The sequence below is a fragment of the Nymphalis io genome, chromosome 20 (genome assembly GCF_905147045.1).
Source record: "Nymphalis io chromosome 20, ilAglIoxx1.1, whole genome shotgun sequence".
In the NCBI taxonomy this organism is placed as follows: Eukaryota; Metazoa; Arthropoda; class Insecta; order Lepidoptera; family Nymphalidae; genus Nymphalis; species Nymphalis io.
This window is the reverse complement of record NC_065907.1, coordinates 1,684,347-1,707,121: the sequence shown is the minus strand read 5'-3', so window position 1 is coordinate 1,707,121 and position 22,775 is coordinate 1,684,347. Positions and strand designations below refer to the sequence as shown.

The 22,775-nt window shown below is 33.7% G+C and overlaps 1 protein-coding gene across 1 annotated transcript in view; it reads right to left on the bottom strand.

Annotated features, from left to right (window-relative positions):
- Positions 1-22,775, bottom strand: part of LOC126776469 (atrial natriuretic peptide receptor 1) — a 271,011-nt gene that overhangs the window by 125,593 nt on the left and 122,643 nt on the right. The window contains exon 5 of the mRNA XM_050499001.1: positions 17,490-17,695. Within this exon, the coding sequence (XP_050354958.1) occupies positions 17,490-17,695 (206 nt within the window). The remainder of the gene's footprint in view (positions 1-17,489; positions 17,696-22,775) is intronic.

Sequence of the window (22,775 nt, the reverse complement as noted above, 5' to 3'; positions counted from 1 at the left end):
CATGAAATGAATACGGTAAAAGGAATCAATGTTGGATGTTAAATCTGATATCTCATTAAAACGACTCTCGACAGATTTCTATAGCGGATATTCCAATAATTAATTTTGTCGTAGTAGATACGATTATTGCAATTTTCTCCTGTCAGAATTTTCTAGCTAAATTGAAAATTTTCATAATTTTTCTTTGCTTTTTACAGACAAAGAGCATTCGGGTTGATCATTTTATCTTCGTCAAGAAAAGACAATGAAGGATCGAGAACGGAAAGCTTAATCGATTTTCGGATATAATAAATTGACTTTCCAGTGGTTAGACCACGTGATACTTGACCGGAGCGTGCGGGTTCAACACCGTCACTTAATTTCATCTGCTTAAATTGTGTTTATAATTCATCTGGCGCTAGGCGATGAAGATAAACATTACTGGGAAGCCTTCTTCTTTCGAAAGAACGGCCACATGCGTATCGTCTAACCAGCATTAGAGCAAGGTAGTTCAAAGTTCGAAATATCGACTTCAAAATCAGAGGAGGTTAGAAGTAATTTGATTGGAATTTCGAAAACACAGTTCTTCGATCATCTAAGAAACAAGAACTCGATCAAAACCAAATTTGTTGTACCAAACCAATCCCAATTAGATCAAATGTGATCGTTCAAAGTTTCACTATTAACAGTTAAATGGGAAGATATAGTTTAATATTGTGCTAAGTCGTATGTCAATTTCTACAATTTGCAAGTCAAAATATTTGTAATTTGATATGCTAATTTATAAGAGAATATTCAACTAAACACTTTTTTCTAAGCGTATCGGCATGTTGGTATTTCGTGACGGCAAACGACACGACAATAACTTATGCCGTCACGTCTCGGATAAACTTTCAAAAAGCGCATACCGCTGATGAAACTGAAATTTAGTATAACGTGCGTATTTTGACTCCCTAATAACGAATATCATAACGAAAATTGGCGCCATTTTTAATATGAAATGGGCTATAAACGCAAAATTCGAGCGTTCTCCTTGGATTTGTATCACCGAAGGCTCTTTAACACTGAGAAGATAATTTTACGTAGAACCTTCTAGAAGACCGTAAAATGATAAGGACGTCAATATACTTATCTATACCTTTTTCATTGAAGAAAATTTTAGAAGAATGCTCGATTGAATGCCTTATAATTCGGTTTCGCTGTTGATGAAAACATATTTTGTAATATGTAAACCTTATTTTCATCATAATAAATATATAGCAAATTAAAAATAATTTAATAATATCTGAGACGATAATGCGCTGGTAGTTCCAAAACGAATCTGACGTCACAATTCTTTAGCTGTAGACAGATAGAACACAGATAGAGCAGGACGGAGAGATGATCCGTGTGATATGGCTTATAATAATAATAATAACTTTATTATTCAGGCATCGAGGCCCATAACTGTCTACAGATTACATATTTATAATTACAGAACATTCATTAATAATTAAAATTAAAATTAGAATCATAAAAATTACAATTAAAATATATAAGAATTATAGATTAATTAAACACATAACATATACAATTTTATATATATATATATATATATATATATATATATATATACGACTAGAAATTAAGTAAAAATAATTGTTTATGTACGAGGCGCATAAACCAGATGATTACAATGACTTCTGGATCATCCGCCTCATCATATAGCCATTAACGTCATTTGCAATCATCATTAGGATAGTGTTGGTACTGTCTCTGATTCTACGTATCAGAGATGCAGATCTTTTTCTCATGATCGCATAGAAATCATCTGTGCGTGCTTGTGCAAACATTTCTGAAGCACTACAGAATCGAGGCAGACCCAACAGTATCCTAAACCCATTATTATATTGAACACGAAGAGCGTTGAGCGATTTTTTAGTGTAAGATGTCCACAGACTGCATGAATAGAAAGTTTGGCAGTACGCCTTAAATAGCGTAATTTTGGCGAGTTCACTACAGCGTGCAAATCTTCTAGCCCAGATATTACATCTAATCGCCAACGCTCCTCGCTCGCGTTCTATGTCTACATGATCCGTGAGGTCGTCTGTTATATAATGACCTAAGTATTTAAATTTTGTTACAGAACACAGATTTTTTCCATTCAGGTTGATTGGGGGTGTGTTTTCGGTACATTTACCAGGAACCTTAAAGATCATGTATTGGCTTTTTTTAACATTATATATTAAACCGTGTTCAAGCGCATATGTTTCACATACAGATAACAGTTTTCTAAGGGTACTAACAGATGGCGTTAGTAACACCATATCATCTGCGTAATTGATGTTGTTCACGGCGGTGCCATCTATATAACAACCAAGGTATTTGTTGCCTAGTTCAACAATTAAGTCATTTATATATATATTGAACAACTTTGGAGATGACAACCCACCCTGCCTAACACCACACTCAAGGATATATTCCTTAGAGTATGCCTGTCCCCAACGAACTAAATTAGGCTGATTAGCATACCAGTATCGAAATATACTAATTATATTACCAGGTACACCAGCTCTCTCTAACTTTCCCCATAGCTTATCATAACAGACCAAATCAAAGGCTTTGGAAAGATCGAGAAAGCAGGCATAAACTGGTGTCTGCCTATCCGTATAATATCGCACCGTATGTTTTAGGCACATTATAGCAGCCTCCGTTGACAGACCTGGTCTAAAACCGAATTGGGTATCATTTATATGAAGGTACTTATCCAGGTCGTTATTAATTAAGCTATCCAGTACCTTTGCTATGACTGTGGCCAGAGATATAGGGCGGTAATTATTTTTATCAGATGCGTCACCTGTTTTTTTTTTTAGTATAGGAACGACAACTGTTTTCATCAGATCTGAGGGCAAGTGTGCGTGGATCAAACATACCGAAAATAACAAAGACAATACTCGCGGCAAATGTACACCAGCATGCTTCAAGTGCTCGACACTTAGACCGTCGTATCCCGGTGACTTACCTCTTTTCATATTTTTGATAACGGAGGCGATTTGTTTCGATGTGAATGTAATAAAATCATCAGATTTATAGTTATCGTTCTTAATGTCAAGAGAACGCTGTGATGGACCTAATGGAGAGCTCGTTCGAAATTGCTCCATAAACAAATTGGCTATGGATGAGGGATCTAAACAACCATCGACACACACAGGAAAACTAGGTTTAATATTTAGTTTGTTTGTCGAATTCCAAAACTTCTTAAAATTTTTCGTAGCACGATGCATAGCAATAATATCCATTCGGATTTGATCTTGATTATTTTGACACCACTTCAGCTTGGACTTAAAGATCCTACGGCTGGTATTCATAGACTCGTATATACTGCCAGCTTTCGGCTTGTTATATAGGAGCCAGGTTTGAAAATTAAGCCTCGCTTCCCTGTGTGCGTCTCGTACATGCTTATTCCAACCAATCAATTTCCTTCCACTCTGTGACGTTTTACGAGTTACATAGCTATTCACAGCAGCACTGGAGAAGAGGGCAACAATATCACTGTACATGTCGTCTATTATTTTCTTATGCGATAGGTCGTTACAGTATTTTGTATTTGAACACTTATAATAGTATTATTATTTTTGTCTCGTTTTCATCATCGTGCATTTTTAGTTTTAATATCGCATTAGAATATAGTAATTATGATTTATATATTATAAAAGCTATTTTCCTTGTGCCTTTAGTTACAATGGATCACTCAACTTTCAAACCGGAATACAACAATATTTAGTATTGCTGTTTCGCGGTAGAATATGTGTTGAGTTTGTAGGTAGCCCAGACGGATCACCAACACCAAGCAATACAAAGTATCAATATTTAAGTTGTTAGTAACAGCCTGTGAATGTCCCACTGCTGGGCTAAGGCCTCCTCTCCCTTTTCGAGGAGAAGGTTTGGAGCTCATTCCACCACGCTACTCCAATGCGGGTTGGTAGAATACACATGTGGCAGAATTTCAGTGAAATTAGACACATGCAGGTTTCCTCACGATATTTTCCTTTACCGTCAAACACGAGTTAAATTATAATCAAAAATTAAGCTCTTGAAACTTCAGTGGTGCCTGCCCGGGTTTGAACCCACGATCATCGGTTAAGAGTCACTCGTTCTTACTACTGGGATTAAGAAGTTATACAATTTAATTAAATCTTAAAGCGTTGTTAACGACACTAAAGAACATCGCAAATACGCCAAAATTATATTCGTTGCAAGACATAAATTATAAAACTCAATAATTTTTTTTTTTTTGAATTTTGACTTTCACCGACAAACTTTCACTCCTGACATTAATATAGAACATGGTTCACTTATTATAATATGTTTTTTATTATTTATAATTTAAGTATCGACATTTCACCGACCAAACTGTATAATATAAATATACGTATTAATAATAGTATTAGCACATTGGTTGAAATTCAAATATAATCATTGTTGTAAATTTTATATGATTGATACATGAATTTTCATGTTACAGACATTTTATTTTCACACTTATATTTAAATAATTTATCGTATCAAAAAGAATAGTCCGACAGCAATCAGATTGAGATGCGACCTTTTAGAGTTGAGACACGCGCGGTCTGCGGTAGCGTCGACAAACTTCGATGCTTGCGAGACATTATTAATTATTTGTAAGAGTGGAATTTGTTTGTGATTTAACACATTAATTGAGTGATTTGTAAGTGACTAATGAGTTGAGAGAGAAGAGATAATAATTTAAAAAAAATAATCACGCTAAATAACTCTTGCAGTTAAACATACACACATACTCATAATTGTTTGACGAGCCGGTTGGCGTGGTTGGTAGATACTTTCACGTCGAAGGCTGTGGTTTTGATGGGAATCAAAACCACAGCCCAAATCAAATGGGTGGGAACCCAGGACAGACATTTGTGTGCATGAACATGGCTACTCGTCTTCAGTCTGAGTGTAATTATCTATATAATAAAAAAAATAAGTATGTATTTACAAAAGAAAAGTAGTATATGTAGTATATCAGTTGCCTGGTTTACATAGTACAAGCTCTGCTTAGTTTGGGATCAGATGGCCGTTTGTGAATAATGTCCCAGGATATTTAGCAACTTCTTTAAATCAGTTTTTGAAGTAGATGTTGTGAGTCAACCCGATATTGATACTTTAAACAAGCATGGTATTCAGTCCTTAATTAGTACTATTAATGTATCACGCCGTACCGTTGAAAGGTAGCTCTCAAAACTCGACTCATCTAAAGGCAGTGGCCCTGATGGATTACCTCCTATGTTTTTAAAACGATGTATACCTTTATCAATTCCTTTACATCTACTTTTTAACAAATCCATATATTCGGGCATAATACCACCTGTTTGGAAAAAATCCCTTATTGTTCCCATTTTTAAAAATGGAGATAAGCATAATGTCAAAAATTATCGTGGAATTTCAATGTTGTCAGTAACAGCCTGTAAATGTCCCACTGCTGGGCTAAGGCCTCCTATCCCTTTTTTTTTTTTTGTTGAGGAGAAGGTTTGGAGCTTATTCCACCACGCTGCTCCAGTTCGGGTTGGTAGAATACACACGTGGCAGAATTTCGATGAAATTAGACACATGCAGGTTTCCTCACGATATTTTCCTTCACCGAAAAGCACGAGATGAATTATAAACAGAAATTAAGCACATGTAAATTCAGAGGTGCTTGCCCGGGTTTGAACCCACGTTCATCGGTTAAGATTCACGCGTTCTTACTACTGGGCCATCATGTTGTCAATCATGCCTAAATTATTTGAGAAGATTATTTACGATACTTTGTTTCCTTTAATAAAACCTCTGCTCATTACCCAACAACATGGATTCGTGAATAAAAGATCAGTTGAGTCTAATCTTGTTGAGTTTCTCGATGTTGTTCTTTTAGCTATGGAGAGAGGACATCAGGTTGACGCTGTGTATACTGATTACTTAAAAGCATTTGATAAAATTCCACATTTGTTATTAATTAAAAAACTTGAATATATTGGTATACACGGTGATTTGCTAAGATGGATAGCATCATATCTCCGTGACAGAACTCAAGCAGTTGCTGTCAAAGGACACATATCTAGTTTTGTCCCAATAACATCTGGGGTTCCTCAGGGCTCTCACCTCGGTCCCCTATTGTTTAACATTTTCATTAATGATATACTGAAAAATTTTCAAAATCCTAACATACTTCTATATGCCGATGATACAAAACTATTTAAAATCATAAAAAAGTGATGACTGCTCAAATTTGCAATATGATTTAGATATTTTAGTGCAATATTGTTCATCTAACGGCCTACATCTTAATTTTGATAAGTGTTATATAATAACATTTTCTAGAAAAAAAAATCCAATTTTATTTGATTACACAATTTCCAACCATTTAGTTAAGAGGGTAACCGAGGTTAGGGACCTAGGAGTGCTTCTAGATTCTAATTTATTATTTGACAGACATGTGAATAAAATTATCGCAAAAGCTTACAGTATGTTGGGTTTCATATTTCGCCAGGGAAGAGACTTTAAAAATATCAATACATTTCGGAATTTCAGAATTCGCTTCAACGGTTTAGAATCCACAATACTCTAAGTATATTATGGCTATCGAAAATGTACAGGATAAATTTATTAGAAGATTAACGCGTAAATTTGGGTCCAATTCTATTAATAAGCTTAATATTTTGTCGCTTGAGAAACGCAGGGAATGCAAAGATCAGGTTTTTCTTTATAAAATTGTAAATAATTTTGTCGATTCAATGTACCTAGTCAACAATATTTATTTCAAGTGTTCACATTCCATTGCCCGTTCAAAACATACCTTATATGTCCCAATGTGTAGAACGAACTATGCTAAAAATCGCTTTTTGGTAAGAGCATGTGACAATTATAATAAACGATACTCTAATATAACATCTTTAAGGAAAATTTATTTAAGTTCTTAGAAGCCTTAAAAAACAGTATTTGTGATTAATATTCCTATATTTTTATTTGTTCTGCTTTTTAAATTACATTTTAAATACTTTTCATATATTTTAATTAATTGTTAAATAACTTATTATTGTTAGGTTCACTCCATGTTTGAATGTAAGAGTGGAAACTTTATTGGCTTATGTGAGAATTATTTTGTTACCAAATGTTTATGTTATATTATGTTGTATGTTTCCCAAATAAATAAATAAATTATTGTTTAAAGTTCTAATTTTAATCATTTTTATCTCCCTATTTATTTTCTGCTTCTTATTTGTATTAGATATAAGTGGAAAATTGATTGGTTTATGTGTTATTTTATTGTTATTTATTATTGCTGTGTAACTGTACTGTTTGTTTTCCAAAAATTAAATAAAAAGATATATAAATACAAACACTAACACTATAATCTATATAAAAATCCTTTTTTTGTGTACTTATATTCATTATGCGTTAATGTTTAATTATTATTTATTTGTTATTATTATATAGATTTTTCCATACATTCTCTTCATTTTATGTGTGTAATGTTTGTTTGTCCTGAATAAATGATTTTTTATTCTTATTCTTACATACGAATACTCGTACCTACATAGACATAATCTGCTAGAACCAAGCCTCACCTTCTGGCTTTGCAAGAGTGGGATAATTAATATCCAGGATTTTATTACCAACGTTTCTTCGCCCGAGAACTGTCATTTTTTATATATACTGTGATAAAGTTCCATCACATTATGATAGCGCGCGATAAAACATCGCATTTCTCAAGTTTCTAATTCAAATTAGAATTATTGCAGATTATAAAACGTTTTTACTATGCTGCTTATACGAAGTCATTACATTTTTTTTTTTTTTTTATATCGCCTGGAGGGCAAATGACTCTACTCCACCTGATGGTAAGTGGTAGTAGAGTCCAAACGCGACGACGGCCAGTACAGACGGGAAAAACGTTCTGCACTAGCCGCCTTCGCCTTGCCGGCCCGCAAGATGCCTCTTCACGCCTCGTTTGAAGGAACCCGGGTTGTAAGAGGAGGGGAATACGTGAGCTGGTAAGGAATTCCATTTTTTGGAAGTGCGACAAAGAAAGGAGTTGCCAAATTTCTTTGTTCGCGATGGAATTGATGTCACAGTTAGGCGGTGACATCGAGAACCAGCCCGCGTGGACTTAAGAAGGAAGGGGGAAGCAGGAATTAGAGAGAATAATTCCTCAGAGCACTCGCCGTGATACAGTCGATAGAAAGCGCTCAGTGCTGCTATCTCACGACGCAATTGTAAAGGTTCAAGGGTGTTTGTGACCTTTACGTCGCCAATAATGCGTACGGCACGTCGCTGCAACCGGTCCAAGGCCTCAAGTAGGTACTTAGCGGAGCCATCCCAAAGGTGCGAGCAATATTCCACGCAAGACCGTACCTGTGTTTTGTACAGCAGGCACAGTTGTTGTGGCGTGAAAAAGCGCCGCACCTTGTTCAGAACTCCGAGTTTCCGTGAAGCTGTTTTTATAACAGTCTCGATGTAATCCCTTGGACTAAGGTCGCAGCGAACGTCAATCCCCAGCATGGCGATTTTGCTTTGCATCACCAGCGGAGTACCACAGAGGGAGGGAAGAGGGGAAAATGTTGACTTTTTCGCCGTGAGAGCGCATACCTGTGTTTTCTTGGAAATTAAATCCGTAAAATTATGTGTCTCCTAAATATCCGTTTAGTATTTCACGTTTTATGCCGACTGACGTGTATACAGATGAAATACGATTAGAAATGGCATGATTTTTTTTTACTGTCATATTGTAATTCCTTATTGGATACTTTGTTTCTTACAGTTTTTCATATTGGTTGATATTTATGTTTTTTTATAACAGACAAATATGATTCGGACTCTTGGTTTCTGAGATTAATGCGTCCGACCATACATTCAGCTTAACGTAAAACCATATACCTTCATAATATAAATATAGAAAAGCTATAGAAACTGGCCACTAGACTAGCATTTAGTTTAAAAATTACGGTCAGACTTATAAACTTTGCTAAGCGACCGTTTTGTTAAACATAGATTATCTTTCTGACATTATTGATTTGTCATTCGAAATAATAAGAGTGTTTAACGACGCTAAAAACAATTTATACGTAAGGCTCTATTGCATGAATAAGATATTTAAATAAGCAACGCGATGCATTGCGTCTTTAAATTTTATTACTTAGAGCTTACTTATTTATATAAAATATATTTTATATTTATTTTATAAGTAGTTTCCGCCCGCGATTTCACTCCCGTGTGATACGAGGGGAAATGTTTGCCATTTTTAATGATGGAAAATAAAATAAAAATATTATTTAATAAAGCCATTTCTAACGATACATCTCTTCTATGGTAGAATACAGCCTCATAACTTTAGAACTTAAGTCATTTCATCAGTCATTCAAAGTTTAATATGAAGATTTTGTTGAACAGACTGTTTTATATTGAGATAGATCGAATTCTAACTTATATTATAAATGCGAAAATTTATCATCAGACGTTTGTAACGACTTGAAGGAAATCAAACTTTAGTATACAAGTTGATTAAAACGTAAAATAGGAGATAAGGTGTGTTTTAATTTATTTTCATGAGAGCATGTTTTTTTTTATGTTATAGGCAGGCGGACGAACAAATGGGCCACGTATTGGCAAGTGATCACCAATGCCGATAGACAATGACGCCGTAAGAAATATTAACCATTCCGCAGATCACCAATGCCATCCTTGGGAACTGAGATGTTATGTCCCTAGTGCCTGTATTTACACTGGTCCACTCACCCTTTTAACCGGAATACGACAATACTAAGCATTGTTGTTTGCCGGTAGAATATATGATCAGTGGGTGGTACCTACCCAGAAAGCTTGCACAAAGCCCTACTCTATCTGCTCCTATCGCCTATCTGCTCATCCGCCTATGAATATTATAAAAAAATATATATCTACTGAGCTTTACCCCCACACTACTACTCGGTTAAATGCATAAATAAAAACAGTTTGAAAACAGTTAATGCACTTTAAAAAAAAATGATGAATGAAAAAATGTTTTTTTTATTAAAAGCTTTTATATGTAAGCAAATACAGTTCGAAAATTGACCTTTGAAAAAATCAAAAACTTTTTTTTTACGTTTATATACAAGTTTAGTCCGCCACTCGCAATCTATCTTTATTATTCAATAATACAAATTTTATAATGAATGAATTAATTAAGTTTTTTCTTATGCTCAGTTAAATATACTATGTATAATATTTAATAGATATTTCAGACATTTATATTCTAACTAATAAACCTCTAAAGAGCAAAATAAATTCAGTTATTTTACTTTTCAAAGTACATATTATTTTTGAAGACCATTTTTTTTGTTTTGTTAGTCCCCAATATATATCACAAATATATCTTAAAAATAAAATAATAAAGTGAACAATATATATACATTTTATAAAACATACTACAAAACAAAAAAATATATACACCATTATTAATTAAATCTGGTCATTAGTGCGATATCGAAAATAATAAATTAGATAAGTTAAGTACCTTCAATTAAGTAGATTAGTATTTATTAAGTAACGGATTTTTGTATGTCCAGTATATATAGCCTGTGGATATATATTCCGTATTTACTGTAATTCTTAGATATTTAAAAATTCCTAACGAATCACTGTTTGTTTCATGTACTTTCTATTAAATTAATTACATGACGAAGTAAAAGTGCTTTTATCAGCCTATTTGAATAAAGAATATTTTGATTTTACCTAATTTGTGTTTATATATCAGTGGAGAAGAAAAACATGGTAGCTGTTTGACGGTTGAAATTCTGACACATGTTTATCCAACCAAACCGAACCGAATCGAGCCGAACCATCTCCTAAAAAGTAAAGCCGTTACTTACATTGCATAAAATTAATTGCCATTTCATATGGACGTCGAAAATTTTCCGATATTTGAAACTTGGAGCATTTTTGTTTTCTTTATGTTCAAATATTTACGGTATAAACGGTATACGTAACTTCTATGCAGTTTGACTCGTCGTTTAATCGTAATCGCCCTCATTAGGCAAAGATGAAGTTACGAATATATATTTATTTATTAAATAAAAGAAATATAAATTACTAATATTAGTAATTAATTTATATTTTACTAGTAGAACGGCCAAGCATACGCAGTTACTATTTTTACTATAGTGTGACAAAAATCTTGCGGTATCCCAATGATATTAAGGGACGCAGTCCTAGCTCACGGGTTACCATTTTATAAAATTTCCTTACTTTTAGGGAACACATTAATGCTTATTATCGAGTTTTGTCAAATAGGAAAGATATCAGGAGTAGCGTTCATGTTTCCAAAACAATTAAATATAAAAATCAAAAAGAGACCTACTTTTTTTAAAGAATAGGTAGACAGAAGAGCATATGGGTCACTTGGTGGTATGTGGTCACCAACGCCCATAGATATTGGTATTGTAAGAAATGTTAACCATCGCTTGGGTCGCCAATACGCCATTAACCTTGGCAACTAAGATGTTATGGCCCTTGTGCCTATAATTTCACTGGCTCACTTACCCTTCAAGCTGGAACACAACAACACCAAGTACTGATGCTTAGCTGTAGAATATCTGATGAGTGGGTGGTACCTACCAAGACGTGCTTGCACAAAGCCCTACTACCAGTAGGGGTTAGTGCAAGTTTGTAGTACCATTTATAATCATTCTTAATATTTTATTTTATAATACAGAAACAAAAAAAAGGTAAAAAAACTAAAACAAGCCCGTCGTTGCCAAGTAGTAGGATATTTTCACTTATTATTATAACTTTACACTAAATATTAACCATTTAAGATTGTTTTAAAAAATATATTTCTTAAAATATTTCTAGAGTTTTTAATACTCACCGGTCTCAGTTGAATGCCGTTGTAACGGTTACTATACTTTAAAAATAACATTTTGACATAATATTTTCATGTAACAAACAGTCTTAAGTGTTTTTTTCAACTTTGGTTATGTTCTTTTATTTTGATAAAGAGTGGCTGAATTTAATCATTTCTTCGTTCTTTATGAATATAAAAAAAAAACATAGTTTTAAAAGATTTTTAAAATCAAAATCAAGTTTTTAACGGAAACCAAAACTCGATCGCATAAATAAAGGCAACTTTCTCTTTTTTTCAATTTTTATAAAAGGCACCACTCGTAATATAAGCGTATACTTGTACTGATTCAAATAAAACTTCACTTTAAACTTTCGCGCAATATATTATTAATTAATTATATAGATGCATTACACTTATTTGTTGTCAAAAATCCACCACCACTGAGATAAAAAGAAGATATACTTAATAGTAAAAATAATCTTATGAAGGATAGAAGAAAGAAGGAAGAAATAAAAAAGTTTTTATTGCACCCAAAAAAGGTTAAATAATTAATAAACTTATTAGAGTAAACAAAAGAGATTTTATGACTTTAAGGAATCTCTTACAGATAACCTTTATCACGAAATAAATTTAAATAAGGAACCGGGATATATAAATACTATAGCTAAAAATTAAACACATACAATAAGAGAGATAAAATTGGTAATTACATGTATACTATATATATATATATATATATATGTTATTCGTTATCATATTTCGATAAAACTTTTTTTTATTCCGCACGACATTTCGACAGTCGCATGTTCCATTATCAATGCAAATAACATAATTGGGTAATTAAATGTTTTTTTTTTTCTTTTCATAAATATAATTTAAGTTATGTAACAAACTAGTAATTTTTATTAAATCATAATTTAAAATTAAAAAATCAGAGAACATTTCGTGTCATCACAAGCTTTCATAATGTTTTTAAAGTGATATTTTATTTTATTAGGATCTCCAACAAGGAATACACATCACAAGCTTACATCACATATTACACTAGTTATTCCCTCAATTATAGGAAACCACAGCATCTATCTAATATAACTAAGTAACGTATTTAGTAAGTAAGCCAAGATGGCCTAGTGGTTAGAACGCGTGAATCAACCGTGAAATTAACCGATGATCGTGGGTTCAAATTCGGACAAACACCATTGAATTTTCATGTGCTTGATTTTTGTTTATAATTCATCTCATGCTTGACAGTGAAGGAAAAAATCGTGAGAAAACCTGCATGAGTCTGATTTCACTGATTATGCCACATGTGTATCCCCCCAACCCGCATTGGAACAACCCGCATTGGTGGAATAAGCTCCAAACCTGCTCCTCAAAAAGGCAAGGAGGCCTTAGCCCAGCAGTGGGACATTCACAGGCTGTTACTTTTACTAACTTCTTAAACAATTTTTAATTTATTATAAATTGATAATTTATAATACATTATATGACATTAATTTTCATCTATAAAATTAATCTTTGTGAGCATTAATTGGATAACAATGTTTTAAGATTGTGCAGGTTAATTATTTATAAGGTTCTTTTTTTTCAATGCACTGGCAGTTTTTGAGAAACCATTAAAATATGTTAAGTTTATTTTTTTAATGTAGGATGACCATGGATAATTTTTTTTAAAGTAGTGCTATGTACATATAAGACAAGGCTTAACACACAGATGATTATAATTATATATATAAATATATACATTATATTTATCAAAGTATAGTAAGGGCCAAAAATGTCCAATTGATTCCCAAAATACACAAATGTGATAGGATAAGGCTTGTAAAAATGTGAGACTATAGAAATTGACTATAAAATTCAAATTCTAAATTATAAAGCTTTTTTCAATTTCTTTCTAAGAATTTATATTTTTTCTAGCGATTGAAGCGTATTGTGATACAAATAATCGAGATAAATCTATTATACAATAGAATGTACGAACGTATTCTAAGATATATTTTTATATTTAGTTCGTGTATCTCGGTAATAGGTCTAACGATGAAGCTCAAATTTTTTATCTAGATACGCTTGCGATTTTAGCTGAATAGATGTCTTTGCTGTAAAAACACATTTTTTAGTACATTTTTTTACTAAAAAAAGCACTTGGTCGCCCAAGTAAAGAATTTATGTGCGTAAATGAACTGGTTTAAACCACCCGTCACTTTTAAGACCATGAAAACGACGGTTTTATAATATTATGAATAATGTCCTCCACACCGATTTCGGCCAAACTATGCAGGAGATATTATAGTGTACAAATGTGTGCGCAAATACAGGTGCACTCTCTATTCCCTAACTCTCATAATCCGATAGGACGGCAATCCGACACGACCGGAAAGAGTTCAGGTGCAGGACCAACGGCTTTACGTGCTTTCCGAGGCACGGGAGTGTCCACACTTCCAACTTCCGGACTCCGAGCTGCTACTGAGAATTTTCTGACAGAAAAACCCAATAACTTTATATTGGCCCGACCTGGGAATTGAACCCAGGACCTCCGCGTCTGCGGCCATCAAGCCTCTAGACCAACGAGGCAGTCGGCAGGCAGCAATATTATGAATACACATATCATTTATGTATATATCAATGATATAAATGCCTAACAATATTGATTGACGATTGGTATCTATCACATTGGATTATTTTTGTACAAATATAATATGCACAGTGTATTTGTTTTCGTCCTTGTTTTCAACACGTATTTATGGTTACCCTAGCTTAATTGCTTTTATTATAAAAAAGTAATATAATTTTATGTTAAAGATATCATTATACATATACGACAGGTAATATGGGCCGACATAAACATTAGAAGCTAAAGATATGAAGTTTTTTTAACGACGTAGACAAGGAAGGAATATGTCAAATAGACTTAAAGTAAGAACATGATAGATAAAAAAATGGCCGTCATGGGATCCCGATCAGATATGACACATCGAAATGATTGATTGATAATTATGTGATTGAAATATTTAATATTTTAAGAAAACCTAAAAAAAAAATAGAGTAAAATATATGTATAACAAATATAATGAAGTGGTATAGCCCTACTATACCACTTTGTGCGAGCCCGTCTGAATAGGGATCATCCTCTTATTATATATTCTACCGCTAAACAGCAATACTTAGTATTGTTTTATTCTGGTTTGAAGGGTGAGTGTAATTACAGACACTCGGGACATATAATTTTGTTTCCAAAGTTGGAAGTACATTGGCGATGTAAGGAATGGTTAATATTTCTTACGTCGCCAATATCTATGAGCGGTAGTGACCACGTACTATTAGATGGCCTATTCGCCCTCCTGCCTAAACTAACCACAAAAAAATATAAAAATAACAATGTCCTTATTTGTCCTTGATTATCCAACTGCGCAGGACATATTATAGTGCACAAGTGTGTGTGCAAACACAGGTGTCAGGTCATAATTGATGGGACGGCAATCGGACACCATCATAAAGAGTTCAGGCGCAGGATCAACGGCTTCACGTACTTTCTGAGGTACGGGAGTGTACACACTTCAATTACCATCTTCCAGACTCCGGACTGCTACTGAGAATTTTCGACAGACAAACCCAAAAAAAATAACTTTTACTGACCCGAAGGGATTTGTACCCAGGACCTTGGGATCTACGGCCTTATATCTAGGCACTAGAGAAACTAGGTAGAAAAAAAAATTAATTAATAAATTAATTGTATACATATATTCCTACATCGCAACGATGTATAACGATGAACGATTGGTTAAAATTAAAGATTATTTCAGTCAAAAAGAAAGCTTTACAAAGATATGTTTGTGAGTTGACAAACGATGTCTAGCCGATATCAATTCTCTTGGCGAAAGCATTTAATGTGGAATGAACGAAAAGATTTTCTATCTTAGTAATAATACTTTTTTTATAATAGACGAGAAACAGAATAGTTTTATAGCACTGAAGACGTGACGTCATAAATTTCAAATGTAATTTCTAAGCTATAGATATAGACTAGATATATAATGGTAGACTTTAACCATATTAAAGTCTACCATTTCAAAAGTACTTATACCAGTAACAGTAACAGCTTGTAAATGTCCCACTGCTGGGCTAAGGCCTCTTCTCCCTTTTTGAGGAGAAGGTTTTGGAGCTTATTCCACCACGCTGCTCCAATGCGGGTTGGTGGAATACACATGTGGCAGAATTTCGATGAAATTAGACACATGCAGGTATCCTCACGATGTTTTCCTTCACCGAAAAGCACGAGATGAATTATAACAGAAATTAATCACATGAAAATTCAGAGGTGCTTGCCCGGGTTTGAACCCACGTTCATCGGTTAAGATTCACGCGTTCTTACCACTGGGCCATCTCGACTTTTAAGTATAAGTACTAAAGTACTTATACCAAATGTTTTAAATACCAAATTCAATATTGGTTGAACATCACATTATGTTTATGTGTGTGCGACCTTAAAATATGATAATGTGATCACAGCCTTAGAGCGTGCTATCAAATTTTGTTCACCAATAAAATGTCACAGATTTTCCAAAATGTCACGCTGTGTTACCTCAATATGAGATTAAACGATTCAATATTACGAGTTATCATGATGAAAATAGACCGATCTATTTAAAAACAAATTTATTCAGCGATTTTACTCATTATCGTGTTTAGGGGTTGATTATTTAAACATTACCGTTTTCTTCTTTCGAATGTCAAATTAAGGATGACAGAAAGAGACGGATCAGTGTTTAACTAAACCCCCGCTAAACCATTTTATTGAATAAGGTTTTAATTGTTCACATTTATTACATATGATTTTTATTCTTATAATAAAAGCGTACTAAATCTATTCAATTTTTTGTGAATTAATACCTAACGTAGTTAAATGATAAGAGGGAGATTAACATGGAATTATTTTTAAGAATAATTTATTTTCGTTTATATAATATATTTCACGAATAATTTGAATCCCTTTAAGTATGAAAAAAAATCAGACCATCAGTTATTTTAATTAATAACAACGTATTAAACTCTGCTAAGTTGTAAGCTGTATCAATAAATAGTATACCGATTCCGATGCTGGTTTCGTGTATAAATAAGCTCAGTGCAAAAAAAACCACAGTGCTTAGTGCTGCGCAATACCAGCTAATTAATCATTTATAAAACCGCAAACCACAATTGAACCCCAAAATAGAACTTACTGGCATAATTGACGCCGACATTTTGGATCAATAGATCTTCATGACTTTGCATATTTTGCAATTCGCGACCGAACACATCTATGCCTTCTATTGTCATGTATTGATGTATCGTACTAGCTAGTAAGAACCCACCCCGGGATCCAACATAACTCTCGTAACTGGGCGTATCATACAGAATTACCGCACGCGCCCATTCGAATCTGTAGAAATGTTTGCGCTTATTATTACAAAGTAGCGCCATCTCACGGTAAGTAGCTTAATCTAACATTAGTGACATCTAGTGTAGAGCAGCGTTAATGCCACACAACGCCATCTATGTAAGGGTTGATATATAAGAAAATCTTTATAAAATACGAGTAAAAAATAGTTTTAAAATATAAATTTCACTTACCGTAATTTCGAATAAATTTATATTAAGATTAATTACTTACTTGTATATTTATATCCGAGATAGAATTTAAGGTTCTCGGTGTAGTTAAGACCGCCATCTGACGTCGTGTCCCAGGGTGTGTATATGATGTCTTCAATTTTCAGAAAGTTCGCGAAGGTTTTCATCATGAGGTGGCAAGTCGACTTGCCGGCGACGTCTAGTTGCGCGTCGGGTTCATTTATGAGTAGAAGTTGCCTCCAGTCGTAACTAGATGGCGCGGAAAGAAATATGTGTTAGTGCAAAGCCACTCTCGTGCATAAAATCGTGCAGTACATCACTGCTTAGAAGCAATAATATCCGTTACAACTTATATCTGCCACAATAAAAACGGTGTTATCCCATTTCATTATATTTGACAAAGCCGAATAAAATGAAGAGTAAATTATATTGTTACAAGCTACTAATAGTAATATCATTAATATGGAACATTGAAACTTTACATTTAACATAATCGTATAAAATGACTCAAAAGTGCTCGTAAGGTCTACTTGAATAAGAATATGTAAAATACATTTCGATTTCGAAACATTCAAGTATATCTTGTTCTTAAAACTCTAAGTAAATATAATTAATTTTCGTTATTTGCCATAATATACTTATATATTATTAATATATTAATATTACAAATATATATTATTAAATTGGATTATTACATATTTTTTTATTTTATTTATGTTATTTCTTTCTAACTTATGAATTTATGTTTAGTTGTATTGTTAGATACGCTTGACAGAAAAATCCTTAGTTGATACTCTTAGCACCCACAATTTGAAATGCCCTTATTCTGCCTCACGAAATCTTTTTCGCCGCCATGAGCACCAAGCATCAAGCCGACACATAGCATGGGTAAGATTCGATTGCACTGTATTAAAACAAGAGACGAAAGATGGTTCGATGCCTTTCCGGTCCGTAACGAATATGGCCAGCATAGGGATTTTTAGTGGGTTAGAATCTCCCTGGAAAGTTTCACCAAACGAACAGCTCGTTTGGTGAAACTTAATTAAATACTTTGTAACATGTTACAAACATTTGCATTTCATCCATCAAGACTTTAAAGATCATTTTATATTATGAACGAATATACTTTATTGATTGAAAGCTTGTTGACAATGTGCTCTCGTGGGACTGTATTCGAGCAGCTTCAGTACAAATAATACTAATATTTGCAATGTTCTTGAAGTGTATACAATAACGTTAGCGAGAAAAGTGAACAAGACTTCCTTTTTAAATTAATAGGTTAACATCTAGAGAGTGTATTTCTAATTCGATCGGATAAACGTTTTTACCTTCGAGTGAAATTAAGAAATTTTTGTTTGTTTTCGGGGTATACATTTCGTTTTATTATTCTACTTGCTAAGTTTGAGTAAGTATAACATAAGTTAAATAGTTATAAGTATAAGTTGGGCTTAAAATTATAATGAGATTACTAAATGGTTTTACTGATGGTAGGGCTTTGTGCAAGCTCGTATAGGTAGGTACCACCCAAAACAGCCAGTGTAATTACAGGCACACGTGACATAGCGTATTTATTCCCAAAGTTGGTGGCGCATTGGCGCTGTAAGCAACGATTTACATTTCTTACAATGCCAATGTCTATGGGCGTCAGTGACCACTTACTATCAGGTGGCCCATATGCTCGTCCTACTCTATATAAAAAATGAACGGAAATATCATTACCTTTGATTCTGCGGTCTTCATTCAGTATATTAATTAAATATATATTATATGCTTCTGAGTATCTGTTTCATTATATAACAAATAAAATTAAAATTAAAGTTTTTCTGGGAATACAAATATTAATTAATTATAAAATGAATAACTTCGTGTTTTATCTAAAAATGTATTAAGATTTTTGTAATTAAATATATTTATCTTCGAGCGAATATCTATAAAATATTGTTGATGTTAATAAATTTAACGAGTATTGTTTCAGATAATTAATTAACTTTTAACAATTGAGTTCAAACCTAGATATGGGTTGTGTTTGTAATATTATAATTAATATTTTAGGTATCTTGAAATACTAGAGTAATATAAATTATCATTCTTATCATTTTTTTATATGTTTGCCGGGAGGGCAAATGACTCCACTCCACCTGATGGTAAGTGATAGTAGAGTCCAAGCGCGACGACAGCTTTTAACATGTAGAAACATGTTATACAATATTAATATAGAAATCAAGAGTTTGTTTGTTTGAAAACGCTTATATCAAGATCTACGGTCGGAGATGGTCTCCTTCTGTGAAAATGTAATATCGCAGAAGGAGGTCGCGGAGCGGGAGCGGGAAGAGGACGCCGCTGCAAGCTTGCTCCGCCAAAGAAGACTGGGGAGAAGAATGAGGCGCTTTGCGCACCTTCTTCCTCCGCCGCAATAGGCGTCGCCGGGACTAAGGGGTTCTTCAGTACCCTGGTAATCCCACTAGAGAATGGAGGCCTGCATACGCAGGCTGCCCGTCAGAGCGTCGCGGTAACATGCGCAAGCGATCCCGTGGCGCTCCTCGTTATGACGGAAAGGGTACCGCTGGTTTTTTAGTGAGTATTCCGTTGTTCGGGGCGCACTCGGCGCCTCGGACATCGGAATACGTAATGGGGGAAACGCGTAATGCGTTTTTCCAGCGTAAAAAAAAAAAAGATCTACCGGTGCGATTAAAATCTTTTACGGTGGATTCGACATTTTTGTAAAAGGTTATCGGTGGATTGACCATTTTGGCCACGGCGGCTGTTCTTGAAAGACTAGCAAACAGCTCAGGACGTTATGGTTCACAAGTGTGTTCGCAAACACAAAAGCATTCTCTAATCCTTTACTCTCCTAATCCGCGGGGACAGTAATCCGACATGACAGATAAGAGTTCAGACGCAGGACCAACGGCGGCTAGTACTTTCCGAGGGTCGGGAACGTAAGCCAATTTTCAGACTCAAGGTTGCTAATGAGAATTTTACAACCGGAAAACCTAATAGCTTTTAAATTAATTAATTTTTAAATTAGCTAGAAACCCGGCCTTCGGGATCTGCTATCATGCCCACTGGACCAATAAGGCTGTGTTAGACTATAAAACAATACGAACTGAAATTACTAATAAGAAAGCAGTTAATAATGAAAAAAGTTTACTATCAAATGTTAGCGTATGGTCGAAGCGTGACAGTCATTAAAATATCGTTAACACATAACTATAAAGTATATATAAGTTTAATTTTTAGTTAATATAAACTTACCACGTCAGTAACGTTTTACTAAAATTTTACCCTAAAATTTTACTCAAAAATAACAGTCATTATTCATATTTTAAACAAGCTGGTGTTTACGACTTCATCTGTATGAAAAACAGTTCTATTACAATATAGAATAGAATAGAATAGAATAGAATAGAATAGAATGTGCTTTATTGTACACCAAAAGAGTTACAGAACCATTTTAAACACAAACACAAAAGAAACGAAAACTATTTTGTACAAAAGGCGGTCTTATCGCTAAAAGAGCGATCTCTTCCAGACAACCTTTGGGTGAAGGACATGAAATAAATAAATAAATAAAGCGGTAAGGAGGTGTGCTAATCATCTCAATTTTTATTTTTTAAATACTATAGCAAAATACAGTACTATAGCTAAATATACATACATATAAATAAATAATATATACATAAACATACTTATATAAAACAAAACATAAAAAAAGGATATTATGATGATAATAATAATAATAAATAGCAATAAAGTGCGGCAGATAATAAAACAACACTCCCTGATAATTATAAAGATAAATAATATGCCTTGAGTCGGATTTTAAATATAATATTTAAAATAAATTCATTTTCGTATTGTGTTACTATTTTTATATCGGCTTTTACTGCTTTATTTTATAGATTATCAATCAAATCAATCAACAGCCAATCGTTGTCCACTGCTGAACATAGGCCTCTCCCAAGGTGCGCCAAAGCTCCCTGTCCTCCGCCTTCCGCATCCAGTTGGTGCCCGCCACCTTCTTAAGGTCGTCGGTCCACCTGGCTGGAGGGCGCCCTACGCTGCGCTTATTTTATAGATTGTTATACTTTATTTTGTTTTTGCAAATAAACAGAATGACTTTTGGGAAAGACGACGCTTGCCTGGCTACGCTAGTAAAAGATAACAATTGTCATGGTGATGGATTAAAACTGCTTATAAGCTGATGTGCTATAACGCCATCTACTGATGAATTATAATACAGTTAGTAGTATAAGACATTCGAAAAGAAAAAAAACATACATAAGTGCCAACTTCCATGGTGGTCGGGCAAATGTGTCGAAGTCAATTTTATATAATTATAAATTATCTACCCAATCCAGCCTCGCTCGGGTTGAATAAATAACTTAAAACGTTTATATTTAAAGTTAAGATTTTTTTGTTTGTTTTTCAGCCAGGTACGTACACTGAACCACTCACTAAAGTTTCATCACAAACGGTCGAATGATTTAAGAGCGCATAGACATGCACAAAGATATAAACATTAATATTTATTTATTACGATTGTAGAGAGTTATATTATGAGTACAAAGGAATACATCTGCCCGGTTTTGTTAGTCTATATTTATACCAATATTATAAATGAGAAAGTAATTTTGTCTGTATTTTTGGTTTTTACGGCTAAACAACTGAACCGATTTTGATGAAATTTGGTACTTTTGGTGATAGGGATAGGCTAATTTATCTAGCACCTGACCCTCGCCCACACATACGCGGGTGAAACTGCGTAATGAAACTAGTACATAAAATACAGCTGACATGAAATGCCATACTTATACGTATGTACTTGGACAAATATATCCTTCTAACTTCAATATTATTCACTTATAATTTATGTAAATTTAAATCCTTAGTAAGCCCTTTTAGGGACTTAACTGGATTCAGTTTTGTGAATTTGTAGCACGTTTTAATCGCTCCTAAATTTGAGGTTTATGTCCGGAGATAAGGTTTATATTGACGGTTTTGATCTATTTTGTAAATTTAAGGGACATAACAACTGAGAATAGAATAGAATAGAGTTTGCTTTATTGTACACCAAAAGAGTTACAGAACCATTTTAAACACAAACACAATAGAAACGAAAACTATTTTGTACAAAAGGCGCTCTTATCGCTAAAAGCGCGATCTCTTCCAGACAACCTTTGGGTGAAGGACATGAAATAAATAAATAAAGCATAGTTTCTGAGATCTCATAGTTTGGAGCATATTCCCGGTGCAATCATAGTTTTTTGTTTTTTTTTTTTATATAAATTAGGTAGGCGGATCGTCATTTATGTTCAGAAGTCATCAC